At 37.6% G+C, this 20,914-nt stretch overlaps 1 protein-coding gene across 1 annotated transcript in view; it reads left to right on the top strand.

Moving 5' to 3' along the window:
- The window catches only part of ANGPT1 (angiopoietin 1), a 244,948-nt gene that overhangs the window by 144,555 nt on the left and 79,479 nt on the right, over positions 1 to 20,914 (top strand). Inside the window, exons 2-3 of the mRNA XM_008689254.2 lie at positions 7,319 to 7,474; positions 18,713 to 18,834. Of these exons, the coding sequence (XP_008687476.1) occupies positions 7,319 to 7,474; positions 18,713 to 18,834 (278 nt within the window). The remainder of the gene's footprint in view (positions 1 to 7,318; positions 7,475 to 18,712; positions 18,835 to 20,914) is intronic.

Below are 20,914 nucleotides of genomic sequence, written 5' to 3'. Positions count from 1 at the left end.
GACGTAGGCACTCTTCAGGAGATAGAAGCAACACAGTCTGGTGCTGATTGAATGTAGAAAATGAAGGCAAGGAATAGAAAAGATGACTCCCTGTGATGTGGATGAATGGGGAGGTGATAGTGGTGCCATTCATTAATATAAGAAACATAGGAAAAAAGCCAGGATGTGTTGGTGAAAAACAAGGAATATATTCTGGACAGAATGGTGTCTGGGAATTAAGGAAACCAGAAATTCTAGCTTTTTACCTTGAAACAGATGTGCTTGCTATGGAAACTTGATCCAAGGCTTTTATATAGTGTTCCTGTACCATTTTTTCCTAATTGTCATTAAAGATACATATTATATATGTTATAGACAGATATATATATCCATATTTCAATTTTCTATAATAAATTAAAATCTTTCATACTCTAATACTTTAAAAGGGAAATTTTAAATCAAGTAATTTGAGAGCTTGGAGCATTAGAAATAATCTAATCCAGACCTTCATTTCATAGATGTAGATCTGAAACCCAAATTGTTTAAGTAACTTGCCCAAGTTTATGGAGTAAATCAACAATAGTACCTGGATTAAAATCCAGATAACCTGACTCCTGCCTGAGTGTGCATTTTATATACCATCTGCCTTTAAAAACGTGTAAAGGAGGGAAAGACATGTAAAGGGAAAAATTAAGCAGGCACTTATATTTTTAAAATTTCATGACTCTGAATTTTTTTGGGTGTCCGGTGGGTATAAGTGAAGGCGAGTGTATAAAAGAGAGGTGCCAGGCTAGTAAACTATATTTTGGCATAGGAAACATGTCATTCATTTACGTGAAGAGAGAACGACTTTCCCGGGTCTTGACCCAACTCTGGGTTGTATATATGATTGATCACTTTTAGTAGCCACAAAAATGTGGTCTTAAGAGAATCATAACCAGGAAAAATTATTGCAGAATTTGTTCATATGGGATATTCTGGCATGCCCTTGATAGTTAGCTTCTCCCTGTGCTTCAGTGGCGGTATTGGTATAATTCTGCTGGAGGTGAGATAACAAACGTCCCCTCACATTCTTGTCAATAGCTGAGAGCTTCTCCCTATCAAACAGAAATAATATTTACAGGAAGAAATGTAGTCAGAGGTAAACGCCATCAGAGTATTTACCAACTCTATTGAAATGATTCATCTATACATATCTATTTCCTGCAAGACTCAACTCTTTGTACACGTAATATCTGGTACCAGGCTTAGTACATAGGATGCATTTATCGTGTATTTGCTAGGACTAAATTGACATGATGCTGGATTAATAAACCTGAACTAATTTTAGAGTCTGGCTCTGTTTTTTGCCCTTTGTGAGGTGATGCATAGAAAGAATAAAATCAGGGGGTGCTGAGGCTCAGTGACTGAGGAGCCGCTAGCTGGTGGATATCAGTGCTGGGAGGTAAGTATAGGGTCCAGAAAGCAAAGTCAACAGCCCAAAAACTGATGGAGCATGAACTGGTATTATAAAAGGGGGGCCTCAAACCAGGAGCCCATAGAAGTGAAGCAAGTAGCAGAAACCAAGGAATAGGGAAATGTGGGGTGGGCCAAAAATACTGGCAACCACTGTTGTTGGCTCAGCTTGATGATGTAAGTCTGAGTTTCCCCACACACTGAACACAGCCTGACATCTGACATTAATTAGTTGTGTCACCTTGTTTTCTATAACCTCTCTGAACCTCAGGCACCACATCTATAAAATGAGATTTTGGGAGCTCATAATACTTAATGTCTCTTCCAGCTTGCTTATTCTAATGGTTTTCTTTCTTCCATAAATAGTAAGTGCTCCTTCAGATACCAAAATGAGAAATGGGATCATGTCAAGCCTATCAGTACAGAAACTATTTCAAATGTCAGCTAAATAGATTGGTTGTCTAAAAAGACAATTTTACTTTGCCATTTGGTAAAAGAAGCAGTATACTGGGAGATCTAATAATAAAAATTCTTGCAAATAATATATTTGGCCTAAGCCATCTTTTTATAAAACCATAAGCCTAGATGTAGTTGCATTTTCTGTATTGCCACTGATTTATGAAACAATGATATTAGATAAAACTATCAACATTTAAGGCATTTTTTGCATTGTTTTACCTTTTTATTGCTTTCCCATATTTACCCTTTTACTTTATTTCACGGTTGTTTTGCCATAACTGAGTAATACCATATGCACCAACATTCAATGAGAGTCCACTTAATCTACAACATATTTTAAGTGAACAATGCCTTTGTCAATTTTTATAGGGCTTAAAATGTTTTTTTCCTTAAGATTTACATGGAGAAATTCTATTCTTTTGCTTTAAGATATGCTATTGTTTAAGAGAGCCCTTGAAGTGAAATGATAGAGAATGCATTTCATATGCAAGACATGTCATAGTATCACACAGATTTTGGTTCTCATGAACATGAAGCAGCAAGCATTTTGAAGGCCCACTAAGAAAGCTCTCTAAAAATTCTGTCTCATCATGGAAAGTGATACTATTCATTGGGCAAAAGACATGAGTAAGTGATTTATGAGTGAACTGCAAATGATTGATAATCTTGACTTGTTAAAAATATTTTTTCTCTACTTAATAATGCAACTTGTCACACGGTTGACTGTATATTTGCTTTCTTACCACCTATAACATTTCCCAGGATGTTATAGCCATAAATCTGTATGAAAATTATTAAATGAAAAATGAAAAATTATATATCTCTAAAGAAGTTTCTCCTCATCTGTTCTGTAGCCTTCATTTTATGTATTTCCTGCATGAATATTATGTGTTACCGGAATTTGTCTATGACATTCATGGTAGTGTGCTTGTGCTTGGTGAGGGACTATCCTCTAGAATGGAGCGCAACCTGCACGGTTATCTAGCCTCTTTCAAAGCAACATAACAGCCCTTTCACCCACTCATTGTGTGATCATAGACAATTTACATTAACTTCCCTGAGCCTGTTTCCTAATCAGTGAAATGAGGAAACAATACTGTGCCTAGACTGTTACAAGGAATCAGTCAGGTATTACCTAACTTTCGTAGAGGCTTAGCGTGCTGTTGTTATTGTTATTCTCTTTGTTATATTTTAGGATAGCTTGCAAGAAATAGAACGGGTAGAAGAAAACAAATATATTATAAATTGCATACTAAGCAAAAAAGGTAGGAATTGATGAAAGGATTTTTAATGACGCATTGCATTAAAAGTGCTAGCAAAGTGAACTTTCTACATAACTGGCCCTAGAGCCTCTCCCCTCCCTTCAGATTAACTTGGCCTCCAATATGGTGAAGCAGAATAAAGTAATCACCCTCTAGTGGTGCATGTTTTTCTCGAAGGAATGTGTAAATTAATTCTCAGTGAACTGGCTAAAAAGGAAATCAATCATTCATTCATTAATCAATCAATCAGTCAACCAGCCAACCAGTCCAATAACAGAGCAGTTCCCCCAAATCTGAACCTAGTGGAACATCAGAAGGTAGAAGTGAATCCTTTCTTTCATCTCTATCAAGTCACCCAAGGCCTCTGAGCTGCATCTCTTAAACCATAGAGTCAATACTCCCCATGTAGGTGTTAAGAATCCAGTCAATGTGTACGAAAGCTTTTTGTAAACACTAAATCACTTTACAAATTTAACATTATTTCTTTGCTTACACATCATTCATTGTTCATTATCTCATTTCAAATGGCATCCTACCTTCTCTTGCTGGTGTTTTGGCCAGTACTTTATCTAGAGTCAGACTCTAGAGTGGCAGTACAGTCAAATAATTTGATGCTTCCAGTTGGGAGTCTCCTGCTTTATAATCTCTCAGGTCCGTGGTCAGCAACTTCTAAGCTTAAAATTGACATCTTAGGTGTTTCTAAAATATTAAAACTTGAAGTAGCCATCATATTCTGCAAACGTATTTTTAAAACCAGTAGGGAATGTATGAGGACAATTGAATTTGTTACAAATTTTTCCTGAACCTGGCTGATATGACACATCAAGATGTATTTCACAGTTCTACATCTACAGAGGAATGTTTAGAGATAAGATGAAAGTAGCCTTCCTTATTAATCACACATTGTATATTGACTTCTGCCTCCCTCGTCAGCCTTTAAATCAACTACATCTGGTTTTTGCTTCTTAAATGTGCCATTATCTTTTTCATTAAAAGGCAGTTACTCTTAGAGAGAGCAGCCCCAGTTGATTAAAAAATAATTAACTAGAGTTATATACATGTTACTAATCATGGCAGCCCAAATAAGAATTTTAATATAGGTTGGAGACCTACTATATTGCTACAACAGGGTCAGCAGAATTGGGAGACTCTTTATGATGAATGCCTATATAAAGCAGTTATTTTGCTTTGCTGGTGTTAACTTTTACAGCTAAGAAAAACCATAATAATACAGAATAAATAGGAGCTGCCAAAGGTAGGATCACAAAGCAGCTGAACTTTAGTGTAGTAGCTCTATGCCAGAGGGTGTCCTTTATGGAGACTGAAACACATGATTATATTACACCCAGAGCAAGTTAAACTCTGGGAAATAACTCCCAGTAACCAACTGCATAAGAAATTGATGTATAGGGGCGCCTGGCTGGCTCAGTTGCTAGAGCATGCATCTCTTGATTTTGGGGTTGTGTGTGAGTTCAAGCCCCACATTGGGCATAGAACCTACTTAAAAAAGTGATGTATAATGATCAAGCAGATCTGTATTGGAGCTCACTGATTAGTGAATTCTCTCTCACTAGACAAATCTACATGGGAAACCAAGTTGTTATTTGAACTTTCTTGGTAAGCAGAGAATGTGACACTGAATAAATTTGGTGGTCTAGATCACTGCTACTCAAGGAAATTGTTGTCATTTTGCAAACAAGGTAAGAAGCTTGCTCCAGAATGTAAATTAAAGCTTTAGAGCATCACTTTCTTCATTGAGAGAGTCTTGCTCCTACACACACCCACCCACCCCCCCCCCACACACATACACACTCTATTTGTAGTACCAGTGTGCTTAGTGACAGATAATTTACATTCTGGCACAGTTTCTTCATTTCATGACAGACTATTCACAAACAGGTGTCATATAGGCAGTTATTCTGTGGACCAGACTTTGAGAAGCACTGGTCTTTGCCTAAATCAGTATTACATTGGGAAGTTTTTAAAATATATAGTTGTCTAGTATATACCCTTGAAAATTCTGATTCAGCATTCTGGTGTGTGGTACCTTCATCTGCATTTTAAAAATGCTTCTCGTATAGTTTTGATAAATATACAAGGTTGAGGAGCTACACGATAAAATGCACAGAGTAATTAAATAATGCTAAGATGAATAGGTTAGAGATTGAGAATGTGGGTTTTGGCATTGGGGTTACTTACTGTTTCTCGTGGGCAAATTGTTCTGGATTTTCTAGGCCTCAATAGTCTCACTTAAAAGCAGCTATAACAATACCTACCACATAAGCTTGTTGTAAGTTTTAAGTACTGTTATGAAAAGAAAGCACTTAGTTCAGTGCTATCACATAGACAATTGATAAATGTCAGCTATGTATGGTGGGTATCACCTCCATGATGGAGAGGCACCTGCCATTTTTGAGAATATACCCATTCATAACTTCCCAAAAGAAAGTTATAGGATGTTATGAGGAAAAGGGAAATATGATGCAGAATCCAAAACAACAGATGTCTGATGCTCTGACCTACCCTCTTTTCCATTACCTTTCTATTGTTAATTAGATATGTTAGTGCAATTGGAGTAAAGCCAAGATACAGACCTTGCGTTTTGTCAAGATAATTTCTAGATATCTATTCTAACCTATGTTGTATTCGTTTTATAACAGATACTTGTAGGTTGATTTTTCCCCCCTCTACTACTAATTTCAGAATAAAGAATGGAGTTACTTTATATTGACTAAGGACATAGTCAGAATTTATTAATAACAATATGAGTTTGACTCTAACCTTTCATTTTCTTTCACTTGGGGCAGATTTATGTTTGATAAATAGAAATAAGCAAAAGATGGTGTTAGAAAGTGAGCTGCCAAAGTTTCACAAAGGGGAATTTAGCTTTAGACTATATTTATTACATGACAATAATGTTACTATGGATTATAAAATAGTGGATGTATTATGGTCCACTAAATCAGTAAAAATCACGTAGCTGTTAATGATTTGGAACCCAGTTCGTGAAACACAACTTGGCAGAGCCATCAAGTGGTTAAGAGTGTTGGTATGAAAGTTAAGGGCTTTTGTACTCAAATCCAAGTCTGGCTGTTTTTGCGGTGTGTGGCCTTGGACCTGACTTCTCTGGGATGCAATTTCCCCATATGTGTAATTGGGTAATAAAATGTAGTCACCACACTGTGGTGGGGGAGAATTAAGTGCACTGACAGGGAGCTGTAGGCTTCTTCTGTATTTTTCAAGCAGTGCTTATGCTCGGCTTTATTCTCTGCAGTGCCTAGCAGCCTCCCTCTAGTAAGTCACTTAATAATTCTTCCCAGCCCCCATGGTACAATTTATTTTCCAACCATAGTATTCCCTAAGATGGCACCATAGAGGACTAAATGTTACCCAAGGTGAGGAGGGCAAATGTTGCCTTATGGGTCATACTTTCAGTGCCTTTTTATTTTAGTTTAGTTTAGTTTTTTGAGCTTTCAAAGGAGCACTGAGAATGGCGTTAGCCAGCTCTGTGGCTCTGCAGCTCATTTCGTATCCTGTTGCCCGTACTTTACTATTCCCTTCAAAGCTTACGTTTTGGGCATGTGCCCTCCTGCCACTCCTTGTGTAATTCCCCTAACCCAGCATGGCCTTTTACTTTTCATTGCAGAAATGAAAGCAGGAGGCTGAATTTTTCTCAGAGATGAGTGGGCAATATGGTATAATGAAAAGACCAGAGAACCAAGATTTAGATTTAAATGATCGTGCGAACACTGCTGCATTCTTGCTGGGTGACCGGGGGCTCATCATTGACCTTTGACTGATTCTGTTTCCTCAGCTACAAATAAAAACAAACAAACAAACAAAAAAACCCCACAAAAAACAATGAGGCCATCTGTGCCTAACTCACATCTTTGCTGTGAGGGTTGAAGGAGTTGCAGAAAATAAGGAAGCACTATCCAAGTACAAATTTTCCGATGATTATATGTATGTATCAGTATATTAGGAGTTTGTTAGCAACTGGGTTCCTGTGTGCTCTGCTCCCATTTCCCCAGCTCCCAGGAACACAGAGGATCCCTGCCAGATGGCTGATTTGCCAGCTGTGTCTTGTTTTGTCATTGTAAATATTACATGCTCCGAGAGACTTTGCTTATAATGTAGTATGTTTTGTCCTTTATCTCCTGCAGATTGAGAACTACATTGTGGAAAATATGAAGTCGGAGATGGCCCAGATACAGCAGAATGCTGTGCAGAACCACACGGCCACCATGCTCGAGATAGGAACCAGCCTCCTCTCTCAGACCGCAGAGCAGACCAGAAAGCTGACAGATGTTGAGACCCAGGTATACCCCTGGGCCAGAGTCGACAAACTCTTAACTGAGAAGATTTTTTCCCCTTTAGCTTACTCCATAAACACAGAGCACATTTCACCACTGAGATTGGGGAAACATATACATTTTTGTTTATTGGTAATAACAACAACGACTGCCTGACACGCTCACTATGCATGTTTCTTTTGATTTAACGAGGGTTGGTATATTTAGCTTTGCATGTGTTTGCAAAAACAGGACTGGTAAAGAACTTAATCAGCATTGAAATTCAAATAAACACTGCAGCTACCAACTGTGATATATGTGTCAAACAAAATAGCCATTTGGGTCAAATTGGTGCCTTTGATGTGCGTTTTTGACCTGTCCTGCTTCATCTCTGGTAATACACTGGCCACAAGGGCACCTGCAGAGGTTTGGTGCAGTCAGTGGACAGGCAGGAAAACCCAAATGAACTGATCAGCAATGTGTAGATTTTTTTATTCAGCATGATTTTATAATGAGAAGTCAATTAAAACTCTTTTTCTACATAATATCTAAATCATCCTACCACGGACAATAACATACTTCTTTATGTACAGTCATACTTATTTCAGTACAAATCGGTAAAATGCCCTTTAATCATCAGTCACAAACCTACCATTACAGTTTAGTGAAAATATTTTTGATGATTTGAAGATGATCTCTTGGTCCTCTTTTCACCGTAGAAATGGTTATTCCATTTATCATTCTGAAACGCAGAGGGTGAGTCTACCTCAGTGTAATTGATTTCCGGAAGCAAAGCTGAAATATATTGTTAAAAGATAAACTGAGGCTCCTCGAAATGTTCAAGAACTTATTTGGGCATGCATCAACTCAAGTTGAGCAGTGCTTAGCTGAAAGTGGTTAGGAACGGTCTACTGTGTGAGCTAAGGGAAAGGTCGGTATAGAGAAAATGCAGAAGCAAAGCAAGGAAATTATTTGATTGACTATAGCCTAAGCAGTTGCCTTATTTGAGGGAACCTTCTTGGCTGTAATTGATTGTTCCTAACTTTCATTTTCTTGGATTCAAATGCACTGACTCTGGCTTAGGCTTTGATTTACTTATGTAGGTTACCAAGGCATTAGAGCTACTCAGTCTAATGGCCTCCTTGTTTAAATATTTTATATTTATATAAAACAATATAAATATTGTTAAAAAACAATAACAATTATAAATAAGATGTAACATTATTTCTATTTTATTTCATTTCTGTTAATGGCATCATAGATCATATAATGATATTTAAAGATAAAGAACAATGACAATTTATATGGATAGAGAATTATTATTAGACAGACAACTTTCCCAGGTACAAATGATGTTTATGAGAACCATTTAAAGCAGACAGAGATCAGAAAAGTTTGAGCAGTTTTCTCATATTGATATAGCTAGTAAATTGAGTCTGGCGCTCAGATGGAGGCATTCTCATTTCTTTCCTTTTCTATCCCTCTTGATTAGTAATGCTAATAATTAAATAAGCACTTAATAAGAACTAAATAAGAACTTAAATGTGGATTACATTGGGGCAGTAAAACACATGGGCTTTGGAAAATATTTTTTGCTGCACGCTATCATCAGATAACCACAGGCGATGGGGGAGGGAAGACCACGTATTATAACTAAAAAGTATGAGACTTTATTTTATCATTTATCATCATACCAAGCAAGCTTGGTGATCCGCAAACATTGACTTCTGGTGGTATAAATGATATGAGTGTATTTTCTCTTGTTTTCATAAGAACAGAATACTCACCATCTCCTACAAAGCACTCTATATATTCAAAAACTGGAACAACACAATTAATACTGCCATACCTGAGTGAACATTTGAAATTTTTGTGCATTTATGTTATGAATTTTAATGACCTACATGGCAGGGTTTTATTTTTTCTATCCCGTAAATCCTTTTTGAGTTGTTTTTGTTCTCTTTTTACCTAGGAATTGGAGTTGTGGAGGGGCAGGGCAGGGGGGAATCCCGCTGTTAGCATACTAATCTCCACAAACCATTAAGATGCATGCTGTATAAGATTTTAAGAGGTAGCAACTTGTTCTGGATCCTTAAGACTAAGAGATATGTACTTCATGGAAAATAGTAGAGAAAATTCATAGGAAAAAAAACCTCTCTATGAGGAACGGCTAAAACTAAATAATCCTTAAAGGCTAATGAAAGTTTATTAGATGTACCAAGAAGAATTTTAAGATAGCTAAAACCTGGAAAATATCTTAAAAAATCACAAATCTATCAGAGCTTGCAATGAGAGGGAGGTAGAAAAGGAAGACAATGGTTCCAACCAGCTGTGTCCTACCGTAAGAAGTAAATCCTGGGTGTTCTTTTGATCATTTTAATGTCTTCCAACTGTCTGTACTGTCTGTAAAGCTGCAGTGCTCCAAAACATTTTCATGCAAATATATATACATGCGATATTTAGTCGAACCTTTGCGACAGAACATGTTCTACTTAGACATAACCACTCAAGTGCACTCAAGTACAGGTGCAGGAACAAGTTACAGAATGAATCCTAAATTATTCCTTAATCTAAATGAACTCTATCCTTGTATATTAAGTATTTATATATATTAAAAAAAGACCAGGAAATCCTTCTGTGCTATGCAAGTCTGTTCCTAGGTTTTTGCTCCCATATTAATCCTGCCTTGTTTCACATAGGTATGTGTTGCTTTTCTTAAACTGACTTCAGGTTCTCAGTTTTTTAGGAACTTACAAGGGCTTTGCAATGCATTTTCGTGTTCTTTTACATGATGATGTTATAAAGATAAGTAACTTATTGCTTTCCGGTCCTCTCTCTCTAGACCTTCTAGACTTAAACTTAGCAAAAGGTGGTAGAAACATGGTTTTGCTGCAGTGCCATTTAAAAACACTTGTGTGTTCAATAAGCATCCTAATCAGAAAAGAAACAGATAATGAGCACACCTAAGTAACCCTGCTGGCCAAGGCAGGGAGAATCAGGCGCCAACACCATGCCCGTCCCTTCCTCCTTAGTCTCACTTGCAGTGCTTTTCTCACTCTGTTATCAGTTTGTGCCGACATCTCCTTTACTTCCAGTTCCTCTTTCTGAGTGCACACTATGAAGGGGTTAGTTTCAGACATTATTCATGTCCCTTCCCGACATGTAAGTCCATTTCTGGCTTCTACCACAGGCCAGTTTTGATTAGAGGCACACTAATAGACAAACTACATGAAAATTCACCTCTCATAATTGGTGTACAGCTCTGTTCCAAGGAATTTTACATATATTAGCTATTTAATAATTTAATAAAAATCTTAGGGGGTTGGGGCGCCTGGGTGGCTCAGTCATTAAGCGTCTGTCTTTGGCTCAGGTCATGATCCCAGGGTCCTGGGATCGAGCGCTGCATCAGGCTCCCTGCTCAGTGGGAACCCTGCTTCTCCCTCTCTCACTCCCCCTGCTTGTGTTCCCTCTCGCTGTGTCTCCCTCTGTCAAATCAATAAAAATCTTTAAAAAAAAAATCTTAGGGGGTAGGTACTATCACCATCCCTCATTTATAGATGTGAAAATTGAAATCTAGAAAGGAGAAGCAATTTGCCCTGGGTGAAACAACTAATAGTAAATGTTAGAGCAAAGTTTTAACCCCAGGAAGTCTAGCATGAGTCTAATGGGTCCAAGCGGAGAGTAAGGTGGAAATCAGATAAAACAAAAGTAATGGGAACCTAACAGTAACACTGAATGTTTTCTGTAAATGGTAAAGACACTGATGCTGTTGCTGTTGCGCTGATGGCACCACCAACTATTGTCATGTCACCACGTAACTACACATCATCTCATGTGATCCTGGAATCCTTTGTTGTCCTTGCCACTTGCTGGCTGTGTAACTATGGGGCAGTTCCTCAGATGCTTAGGCTACATTTCCTCTAATTTCCAATTATTTATATAGGAACCATTGTGTTAAGAATGGGATTTAACCAAATACTAAAAGGCATATTTTGGGTATGTCCTTAATGCAAGAGATTTTAATAGGTATGGTATAAAATACAACCATAAGTAAAACAATCCTTATCCTCAGTGATCTTAATTGAATTAATGTGGCAAACTTGTCTAAACCATTTCTTTCTTAACTTTCCATCAAATTAATTAGCTGTGGAGCCTTTTCATATAGCCATAAAAATGCATCTTTCCAATCTCCTACTGTGGGGATTTCATTGACCAATGGTCCCAGCTGCTGTGCTCTGAAATCCATCAATGTGTTGGTGCAGAGGGCACAATTCCCAGTGGCCACTTCTAGCCAGTGACACATTGTGGGTAGCAATACTTAGACCTGTTCCTGGGAACTGTTGGATTCCACTGACATATGACTTTGGCTAACGGCTCTCCTTTAGCCTTGCTGAACTTTCTCACAACTGCCCTGGAGGCTAAGATTTTCACTCAATCTCCTTTCCTTCCCTTTCTTCTTTACTATGATTAGACCTGCATCCAAGTCAGAAGGCTCCTAGACAACTTTGTCTTCTTCCCAATTTTCCCTTATAGGCATTTCCCCTAGTAAATTTCTTGCATATCTAATCTCATTTTATCATCTGCCTCTCAGAGGTCACGAACTATCACACCTGTTTGGACTTCAATTGTACAATTGCAAATTTAAGCCAGTTCAGGAATAGTTTAATCAATGAGCATCAGTCTCTAGACCGAAATGGATTTGAAATGGCAGCTCTCAGAGTTGAGCCAATGGATCTCTTTAACTTGAAGAGAGAAGAGCTGAATAAATATTTAACCTTGGCCTAGTTAAAATGGCAGTAAAATAAATTTGCTAATGGGTCATCCAAAGAAAATACCACGGTAATTAACTTTCTCACAAGGTCTGGAAGAAGTGTTTGATGACCCATTCGGAGAGGTCTCAGTGAACTATGACCCACAGGTCAAATTTGAATTGCAATCTCTTTTTGTAAATAAAGTTTTTATTGAACACAGCTACACTATTCATTTATATGTTGTATATGGCTGCTTTCCCAATAAAAAGGCAGAGTTGAGTAGTTGTACCAGAAACCATATGGCCCACCAATCTATTTACTATCTGGCCTTTATAGAAAAAGCTGGCCAACCCTTGTATTAGGATACAAACTTCAACAGAGCAAGGATTTTGTCTGTCTTGTTCACTGTTCCATCCTTAGGATTTAAAACAGCATTTAGTACAACAGCTCTTAGTAAATCCTTCTAAAATGTTGATTACATGAACTAATATTAGTCCCTCAGTTTCTGTAGATTTCAACCTGATGCTCCTAAGACCAAAGGTAACGTCCTAAAGGTTGTATATTGATTGTTATATATATCCATCAATAGCTAATGGGTCAGAATAGGACTTTGAATGGAAACACTCTACTGCAAAGTTGTTCCGACCGACTAAGAACACTGGATGACAGCGTATTCTCTGTATTCTAAGGAGCAAGAGAAATTTGGCCACTTTCTTGCTTCATAGTGCTAGTTTAGTGTTGGAGTGGAGAGAGAAGTCGGATGCCATTAGCTGTAACAAGCAGATGTCATGGTGCTATGAAAGAAACCGTTTTGATAGCAGTTGTTATTGACTGAGGGGAGGTCCCTTTTTTAGCCAGAGAAAAGCTGCTTGTATATAGCTACATGAGCTTATAGGAAAGAAGTCAGACGCCAGAGACTGACTACCTGGATTCCGATCTGACTCTTCTGTGGATTAGCTCTGTGATATAAGTGCTGTCTCTACTAAACTACATAACCCAATGAGATTTTCATTATGTTATAAATATAGTATTTATTTGTATATATTATAAATAAAATATAAAATATTACATACAATAATTATGTAGTATTAATTCTATACATTATCATGACTAAGATTAACAGTAATTCTCTCAAATTAATTTATCTTTCACATTCAAATTTCCTCAATTGTTCTACCCAAAATTTTATAGGCATTTTAACTTTTAAGACCCTTTTAATTTAGAGTAATCTTCCAGTTTTTTTTTTCTTGAGGTTTTTAAGAAACCAGACCAGTTGTTTCGTATACTGTCCCATATTCCTTAACTTTTCTGAGTATTTCTTTATGATATGTTTTAATTTACTCATTCATTCCCCATGGTTTTTCTTTAAACAGGAAGTTAAGTCTAAAGGTTCAATTAGATTGAGTTGAACATGGTGGTGGGAGTACTTCATAGAATTACTCATTACTTCCTATTGCATCTCATCAGGAAGCACAAATGCCAGCTTGCCACACTGTCAGTAATGCTATGGTTTTTTAAGATTTTATTTATTTATTTATTTATTTATTTGAGAGAGAGAGAGAGAGAGAGAGTGCATTCGAGCAGGAGGAGGAACAGAAGGAGAGGGACAAACAGACTCGGAACTGAGCATGGATACAACTAATATCCATGTGGGGGGCGGGGGGCTGATCCCATGACCCTGAGATCATGACCTGAGCCAAAAGCAACAGTTGGACATTTAACAGACTGAGCTACCCAGCCACCCCTCTCAGTGATGCTGTTTTAACTCGGTTAGGGTAGAGGCCTCCACATCTCTCCATATTAGTTGTCCACTTTCCTCTTAGAAATTAACAGATAACCTGGAGAGTGGTACTTTGTCACACTGCCATCACTGACCAAATTAATTATTTCAATCAATTTTGTAAAATGGTGATCTTCTGATTCTTTGAACATGTAGCAGCCTTTATTTTTCTGTAAAAACCTAATTGCGAAGGCATCATACTTTGTGTTATATTTTTCATTTGAAAAACATAATTAAAGTAAAAGGAAGTACAAACTACAAACAAGGCTGATTTCAAAGTTAATATGCTGGTGAAAGAAAATTTCTTTTGAGGGAGATTGTCCTTTTAAGGAAGATCAGAGGCACTCTTTAAAATATTAAAGGGAAGCTGGCTGAAGTTCTCTAACTCACTTGGTTTGGTCTGAGAAACTAGTCATTTTTATTTTTAAATTTTAGGGTTTTTTTTAAGATTTATTTATTTTGAAAGAGAGAGAGAGAGAGAGAGAGCAGGGGGAGGGGCAGAGGGAGAGGGAGAGAAAGTCTTCAGCAGACTCCACATTGAGCATGGAGCCCCATCTGGGGCTCGATTTCACAACCCCGAGATCATGACCTAAGTGGAAACCAAGAGTTGGAGGTTTAACCAACTGTGCCACCCAGGTACCCCAATTTTAGTTTTTTGTTTTTTGGGTTTTTTTTTTTAATGAAGAACTAACATTTTGGAGTCCGTAAATCCTTAGTTTCAAGTCTTATATCTTCCTTACTCTGTAGTATATGCTGCAGAATTTAAGTTTTGAAATTGTTCCTTGGGGGCTTTTTTCACATGCTCTTTGCTCTCCTTTTTTCTTTTCCCTTTCCTTTCCTTTCCTTTCCTTTCCTTTCCTTTCCTTTCCTTTCCTTTCCCCTCCATCCCTCCTTCCTTCCCCCCTTCCCTCACCCTTCCTTCCTTCCTTCCTTCCTTCCTTCCTTCCTTCCTTTCTCTTTCTTTTTCTTCTTTCTTTCTTTCTTTCTTTCTTTCTTTCTTTCTTTCTTTCTTTCTTTCAGAGATGTGCTTTGGAATATGTTTAGGCTAAAGAATAAAATGCCTTTTGTCACTTTAATGGAACACTTAGGTTATTGCTAAGCAGCAAGTTTCATAGACAGTTTATCATAGTTTCCTATGAAACTATAGTTTCCGTTGTTCATTTTTTAACTTCAGGCCTCTTTTAACATATCAGCAGAGAGGGAATTGAAATAAAGCAGCTATTTGGTCAGGGTGATGGGGAAAGAAGGGAAGGAATTGCCATTTGTGCTCAAAAGTGGCCAGAGGTGCCCTGTCATCTGCCCTGGACTAAGTGAGATTTGGGATTTGTCTCCCTCCTTCTCCTACATTCAGATGCTGCTTTAGATTTAGATTTTAGATTGTTATCACTGAAGTCCCACTTAACATTCACGTGGCCTGCTACCTTCTGTCTGACAATGACCCAACTTGAAAAATAACTCACTGTCCATCATCTAGCATATCATCCAGCAAATAGCTCTGACTGTGCCAGTGTGCCAGACCCCATGCTGGGCATTGGCAATATGGAGGCTCCGGATGGAATAGTCCTCCCTCTGTGTAACTGACATCCTCATGGGGTAGAGAAACAACAAATGAGCAAATTGGATACTTTCCAATAGTGATGATTTTTTAAAGATAATCCAATAGGATGACTTGATGGGGGATGGTGGGAAGTTATATTACAGACAGTGGCCAGGAGGGCCTCCCTAAGCAAGAATTGAATAAGAAATCAGCCATGCATCTGGGAAGATGTGGGCAACTGCAAATACAAAGGTCCTGAGGTAGAAATGAATTTGGCATGTTGGGGTGGCAAAAAGGAGGCCAGTGTGGTTAGAGCATAATAAACAAGGATGGGAGTGGCAGGATGAGATCTGAGAAGTAAGCAGGGTTCTGATCATGTAGGACCTTCTGGGCCAGGCTAAAAACTTTGGAATTTATTCTGATTGCCAAGAGAAGCCATTAGCATATTTAATATTGGCAATGACATAATGTGATTTATATTTTTATTTATTTTTTATTTTTTAAGGACTTATTTATTTGAGTGAGACATGAGCAGGGAGAGGAACAGAGGGAAAGAATCTCATGCAGACTCCCCGCTGAGCAGGGAGCTGAGGCAGGGCTCAATCTCACAACCCAGAGATCATGACCTGAGCGGAAATCAAGAGTCAGATGCTTAACCAACTGAGCCACCCAGGCGCCCATGATTTAGGTTTTTAAAAAGATCATTCGAGACTATGGACTCTGAGAAACAAACTGAGGGCTTCAGAGGGGAGGGGGTTGGGGAATGGGATAGCCTGGTGATGGGTAGTAAGGAGGGCACATATTGCATGGTGCACTGGGTGTTATATGCAACTAATGAATCTTCAAATTTTACATCAAAAAAAATAAAAATTTTAAAAAAAGATCATTCTGGTGTCATGTAGCAAACAGACTGGAGGTAGGACAAAGTGGAGAAAAATTAGGAGCTGTTGTAGTCTCTGCACTTAGATATAGACAGCTTCAGTTTCAGTTTTAGGTAGTTCTATTCTGTTCTCAGTGTTCTCTCATGTTCTCAGACATGAAGAAGAACAGTTTTTGGTATTTGAGAATCTCAGAAAGTGTGATGAGAGAGTTTAACTGCATGTAATATGCCTGATTCAGTGAAACATAGTACCTTTCATTCAGTCAGTCAATACTGAATGTTTTCTCTGTGCCAAACACTGTTCTGAGTGTCACCAAAAGATCCAGATGCCTATCCCCCATTAATTTTTTTATGAATGATAATTCTGGTTAACAAAAAACTTGCCTGGACAAAAAAATATGTTTGTCTGTTCAGAGTCACCTCTTGTGTATCCCCAGTCTTTAGGTTCTCTACCATTTTGTCTTCTGTGCTACTCCTAATCCTGTCTTCAAATCCCAGTTCCTCTTGCTCCCGTTTTTCCTCAAATGAAGTGACTCAGAATAGGAAAATATTTTTTTAAAACTCTAAACCCCTCCACAAGTCTAAGTATTGATTAGTAGTAGTAACTTTTAGACTGGCTTTCAGATCTTTATTTATGACAATTGTAAAAATGAATCCTAGGACCTTAGAACTTTTTATAAACACAAACGCCCCATCTCACCATTCTCTCCCCAATTCCTTCACCCTCTGCCTCACACCACCCCCAGCAGGGTTGGGACTTGGGTAAGAAGAGGGATCAAGTCATACAGAGCTAAATAATATATGTGCAGAAGCAGATCCTATCTTTATTTTAAAATTATGCTATGTTCAACATAGATTATTTGGAACTAATTTTGATCTTTCAGAATGTTGCATTAAAACATTATCTTTTTGACACCTCCTTAAATTTTGCAATTGAGGCAGTTGCTTCCCTCATCTCACCCTAGCCCCTGTCCTGGTCCCTTGCAAATACACCCCCTTCCCCCACAACCTCTTGTAACCCAAGTCCAGCCCTAGTCGTATGTTTTGAAAAGGTTATGCGCATCTGATATAATCCCAGGTTTCAACCGGCTGCAGAAAAGGAGGAAAGCTCTAATGATGTCATTTTTAGAGGTGGACCTTTAGACTGATATTGACTCTCCAGAAGGTTTTCCAGCTCCCTTTCAATAAGTAGTTCTAAGAAAAGTTTGGTGATTGTAAAAGTTTCCAGATGACGTAGGAAGCTTTTAAAGCTAATTATACTTTTTTCCTTGACCTTTTTATCTCCCTTAAAGAATAGCGGGGTGGGGCACGGACAGAACAGAGACAGAGAGGAGCAAAGACATTGGCACAGTTTGAAGACATCTTCTAGGAATGCAGTGTGTAGTGTTTGCTTGGAGGATGGGTAGGTTTGGGTTCATGGCTCACAGATTCATGTTACATTAAAGCCTGGCTAGCAACATGAGTCTTGTGATTCAAGATTAGTTGAATATTTATAGCTTCTAGAGCTCCTAGTGCAGCGCAGCTGAGAGGATAACTACAATCTGTCTTCAGTGCAATCTGGGTTCCTGGTCACTTCATTTCCTCAGATTAAGACCCAGGACGGTTTAACTGACCCTTTAGTTTTCAGTATAGATAGAGCATTAAAATTAGAGTCGCACTGTCTGGGTTCAAAACCCAGTTCTTCCCTTGGTTCCTGTGTGGATTTTGGCCTGTGTCTGAACCTCTGTTTCTTCGTATATTAAGTGATGGTAGCAACTCCTCCATTAGCATGTGCCCATGTCTGTGAAATGATATGATATCTGGAAGGGCTGGCGTGACCTAATGTGATAAATATGCAATAACTCTGTGGTCCTGAATCTGTCTAAACTATGTCAAGAGTTGTTTGCACATTTATAATTGGTTTTTGTAAGGTGAGAGAGCAAAGTGGGCATACTTTACTTGCCTATTAGTTATTAGTTATATACAATATCTAAGACCTTGTACTAATTCTTATCTTAGAGATTTAGTATTGGGGATAATATATATATATAAAGCACCTAGCACAGTAGAATGTCTTAGGGATTCAGGACATGAAAATTTAAATATGAAAATGGATTTAACCACTCAATTTTCCCATTCAGTTGCAACCACAATCTCAAATGAATGTCATGTTTAAGACACATTGCAAAGCATTAATTAGTAGAATGTAGACCATTTAATTAATTATTCTGGAAGAAATACTATTTTAAAAGAAAACACAACGAAATAAAACAAAAATTCTTTTCACTCTTTGTGATTAAAGTTTGAAATGTTTTTATCTCTTATCTTTTATCTCGAGGTACTAAATCAAACTTCTCGACTTGAAATACAACTGCTAGAGAATTCGTTATCAACATACAAGCTAGAGAAGCAGCTTCTTCAACAGACAAATGAAATCCTAAAGATTCATGAGAAAAACAGGTGAGGATTGTCATATTCCAAATATCTACATATGTACTTATTTTTATCCTTCACCTCTCTGTCAACTCTTAAAAGATGGAGGTGGTTTGCAAAAAAAGGAAATATAGAGACAATTTAATATAATACAAATAATACTGTTGCTTACAGTCTTGAAATATTTGCTTTTTATAACTTTTAGCACTGATTTATCTAATGTTCAGTTGTTCAAATCTCACCATATCCACAAGAATTGATTCTGTGACTAAATTCAGTGACACAAAATATTGACAGTTTTCAGCCAGATGACATCTATAGCAATAGAGAAAAAAATAGTCTCTGAAACTCTGTAGCTTGAATTGTCACTCTACGTGCTCTTAAGCTTGTACAGAGCTATGAGATTGTTGAATTCAGAGATTTTGCACCAGAGAGAAGCAAATTTTATTTTTCCCAGAAAATTATTTACCTATGAAGCTGATTCAAGAGTTGCTCACCATCCCCTTCCCCACATTTAAAGCCATTTACTCGGAATATAATAGATTTCTTTGTTTAGTTTTATAGATGTATTTTATAAACTATGAATCATCTCAGGTAAGTGAAATGGGACTTAGAGATCTTGAAATGACATATAGACTATTCATTTTGAAGTCATTGACATTCATGATGGCCGATTCAGTCAAAGCACTGACCTCTCTAAAACAAATGTATTGCTTATTAACTGACTCCTGGCCATTGGGATGGCTTGAAGAGGTTTCAGTTCTTATGCATTATATTGATTTAAAGACCATTGTGTTGCTAGAAACTAGTTGAATATCTTATGTCATTGGAACTAGAGTTTCCACCATATTCCAAACCAGGAAGGCACCAAGAGGACTGCTAGTGCTCCTACTTTATAGATGAGAGGACAGACTCGGTAGAAGTGAGTGATTTGTCCAAGGTCACACAGCTTGCTAGTGGTACAACTGGGAATGTAATCCAGGCTTCTTTCTTCCTAGTCCTGCTCTTTGCATTGCAGCACATGGTTTCTCAATACTATTATCTGCAACCTAAAAGGATTCCCCAACTTTACACTGAAAGTGGCCCTTAATGACAGCAATTATAATGAAGCTTTTCTATGAAGAAGATAAACCTGGCTGTTGATTTAGAGTCTGAAAGGGGTCACGCATGCTCTATGACTTGTGTTTCTAAGTTTTACATTTATTTATCTTTGTACTGTGTCATGGGGTAAACTGTATAACTATAAATAAACTTGACAGGACTTGACCCTGAACTGGTTGCATAATGAAATGTTTTGGAATTGAAAATCCTGCTGAAAAGTACCATTTATCCTACTGCTGTTCACAGTAACCAGACATAGACATGGAGCAGGTATACTTTACATCAACCATCCCTTGGTTTTAGGGTCCCACCATGCTTTAATGTTGTTGCTAAAAGTGAACCCCTTTATAGTCATATATTTTAAGATGCTATTGTGAAAGCTTTGTCTAGGAATAAATAAGTAAAATATTGTCAACTTTACCTTATTTTTTAGGTTATTTGTTTTCATAATTACATAAATAACATGCACTTATTGGAGAAAAAGGAGAAAGTACACAAAATAAAATTAAAAATCACAATCCTGTCACATTGAGAAGTCTGCATGTGTCACTGTGTATTATATATTTTTTTATGGAAAGCTGCGTCATGCTATCCAAGCTGTTTTGCAGTCTGCCTCCTTTGGAAATATATATCATTTCTCATGAATAAATATCTATCTAATATCATTCTTAATAACTGCATGCTATTTCATTTTAAGGTGTAACCTAGGGTGGTTTCAATCTCTCACTAAATATGTTACCCACATATGATTTATCTTTTAAAAAGTTGTCAGCATGAATCTACATTCTTCCATTCTTGAATTCTTCCCCTGCTGATATGTGTATTATCTCTTGGTCTGCATCTGACACTTGAGCTGTCAGGATACCATAAAAAACCTGGGAGGACTGAAAGGTCTCACTCTTAACTACAAAAACAAATGCTGTCCTTAAGCGTGACTTGTATTCAGCTTGCTCCCTCTCTCTCTCTCTCTCCCTGCACCATGTCTCTGTCTCTCCTCTTTCCCTCC

Source organism: Ursus maritimus, unplaced genomic scaffold (assembly GCF_017311325.1).
Source record: "Ursus maritimus isolate PB19 unplaced genomic scaffold, ASM1731132v1 scaffold_9, whole genome shotgun sequence".
Lineage (NCBI taxonomy): Eukaryota > Metazoa > Chordata > Mammalia > Carnivora > Ursidae > Ursus > Ursus maritimus.
Note: the sequence above shows the minus strand (reverse complement) of the source record. Positions and strands in the feature narration are given on the sequence as shown.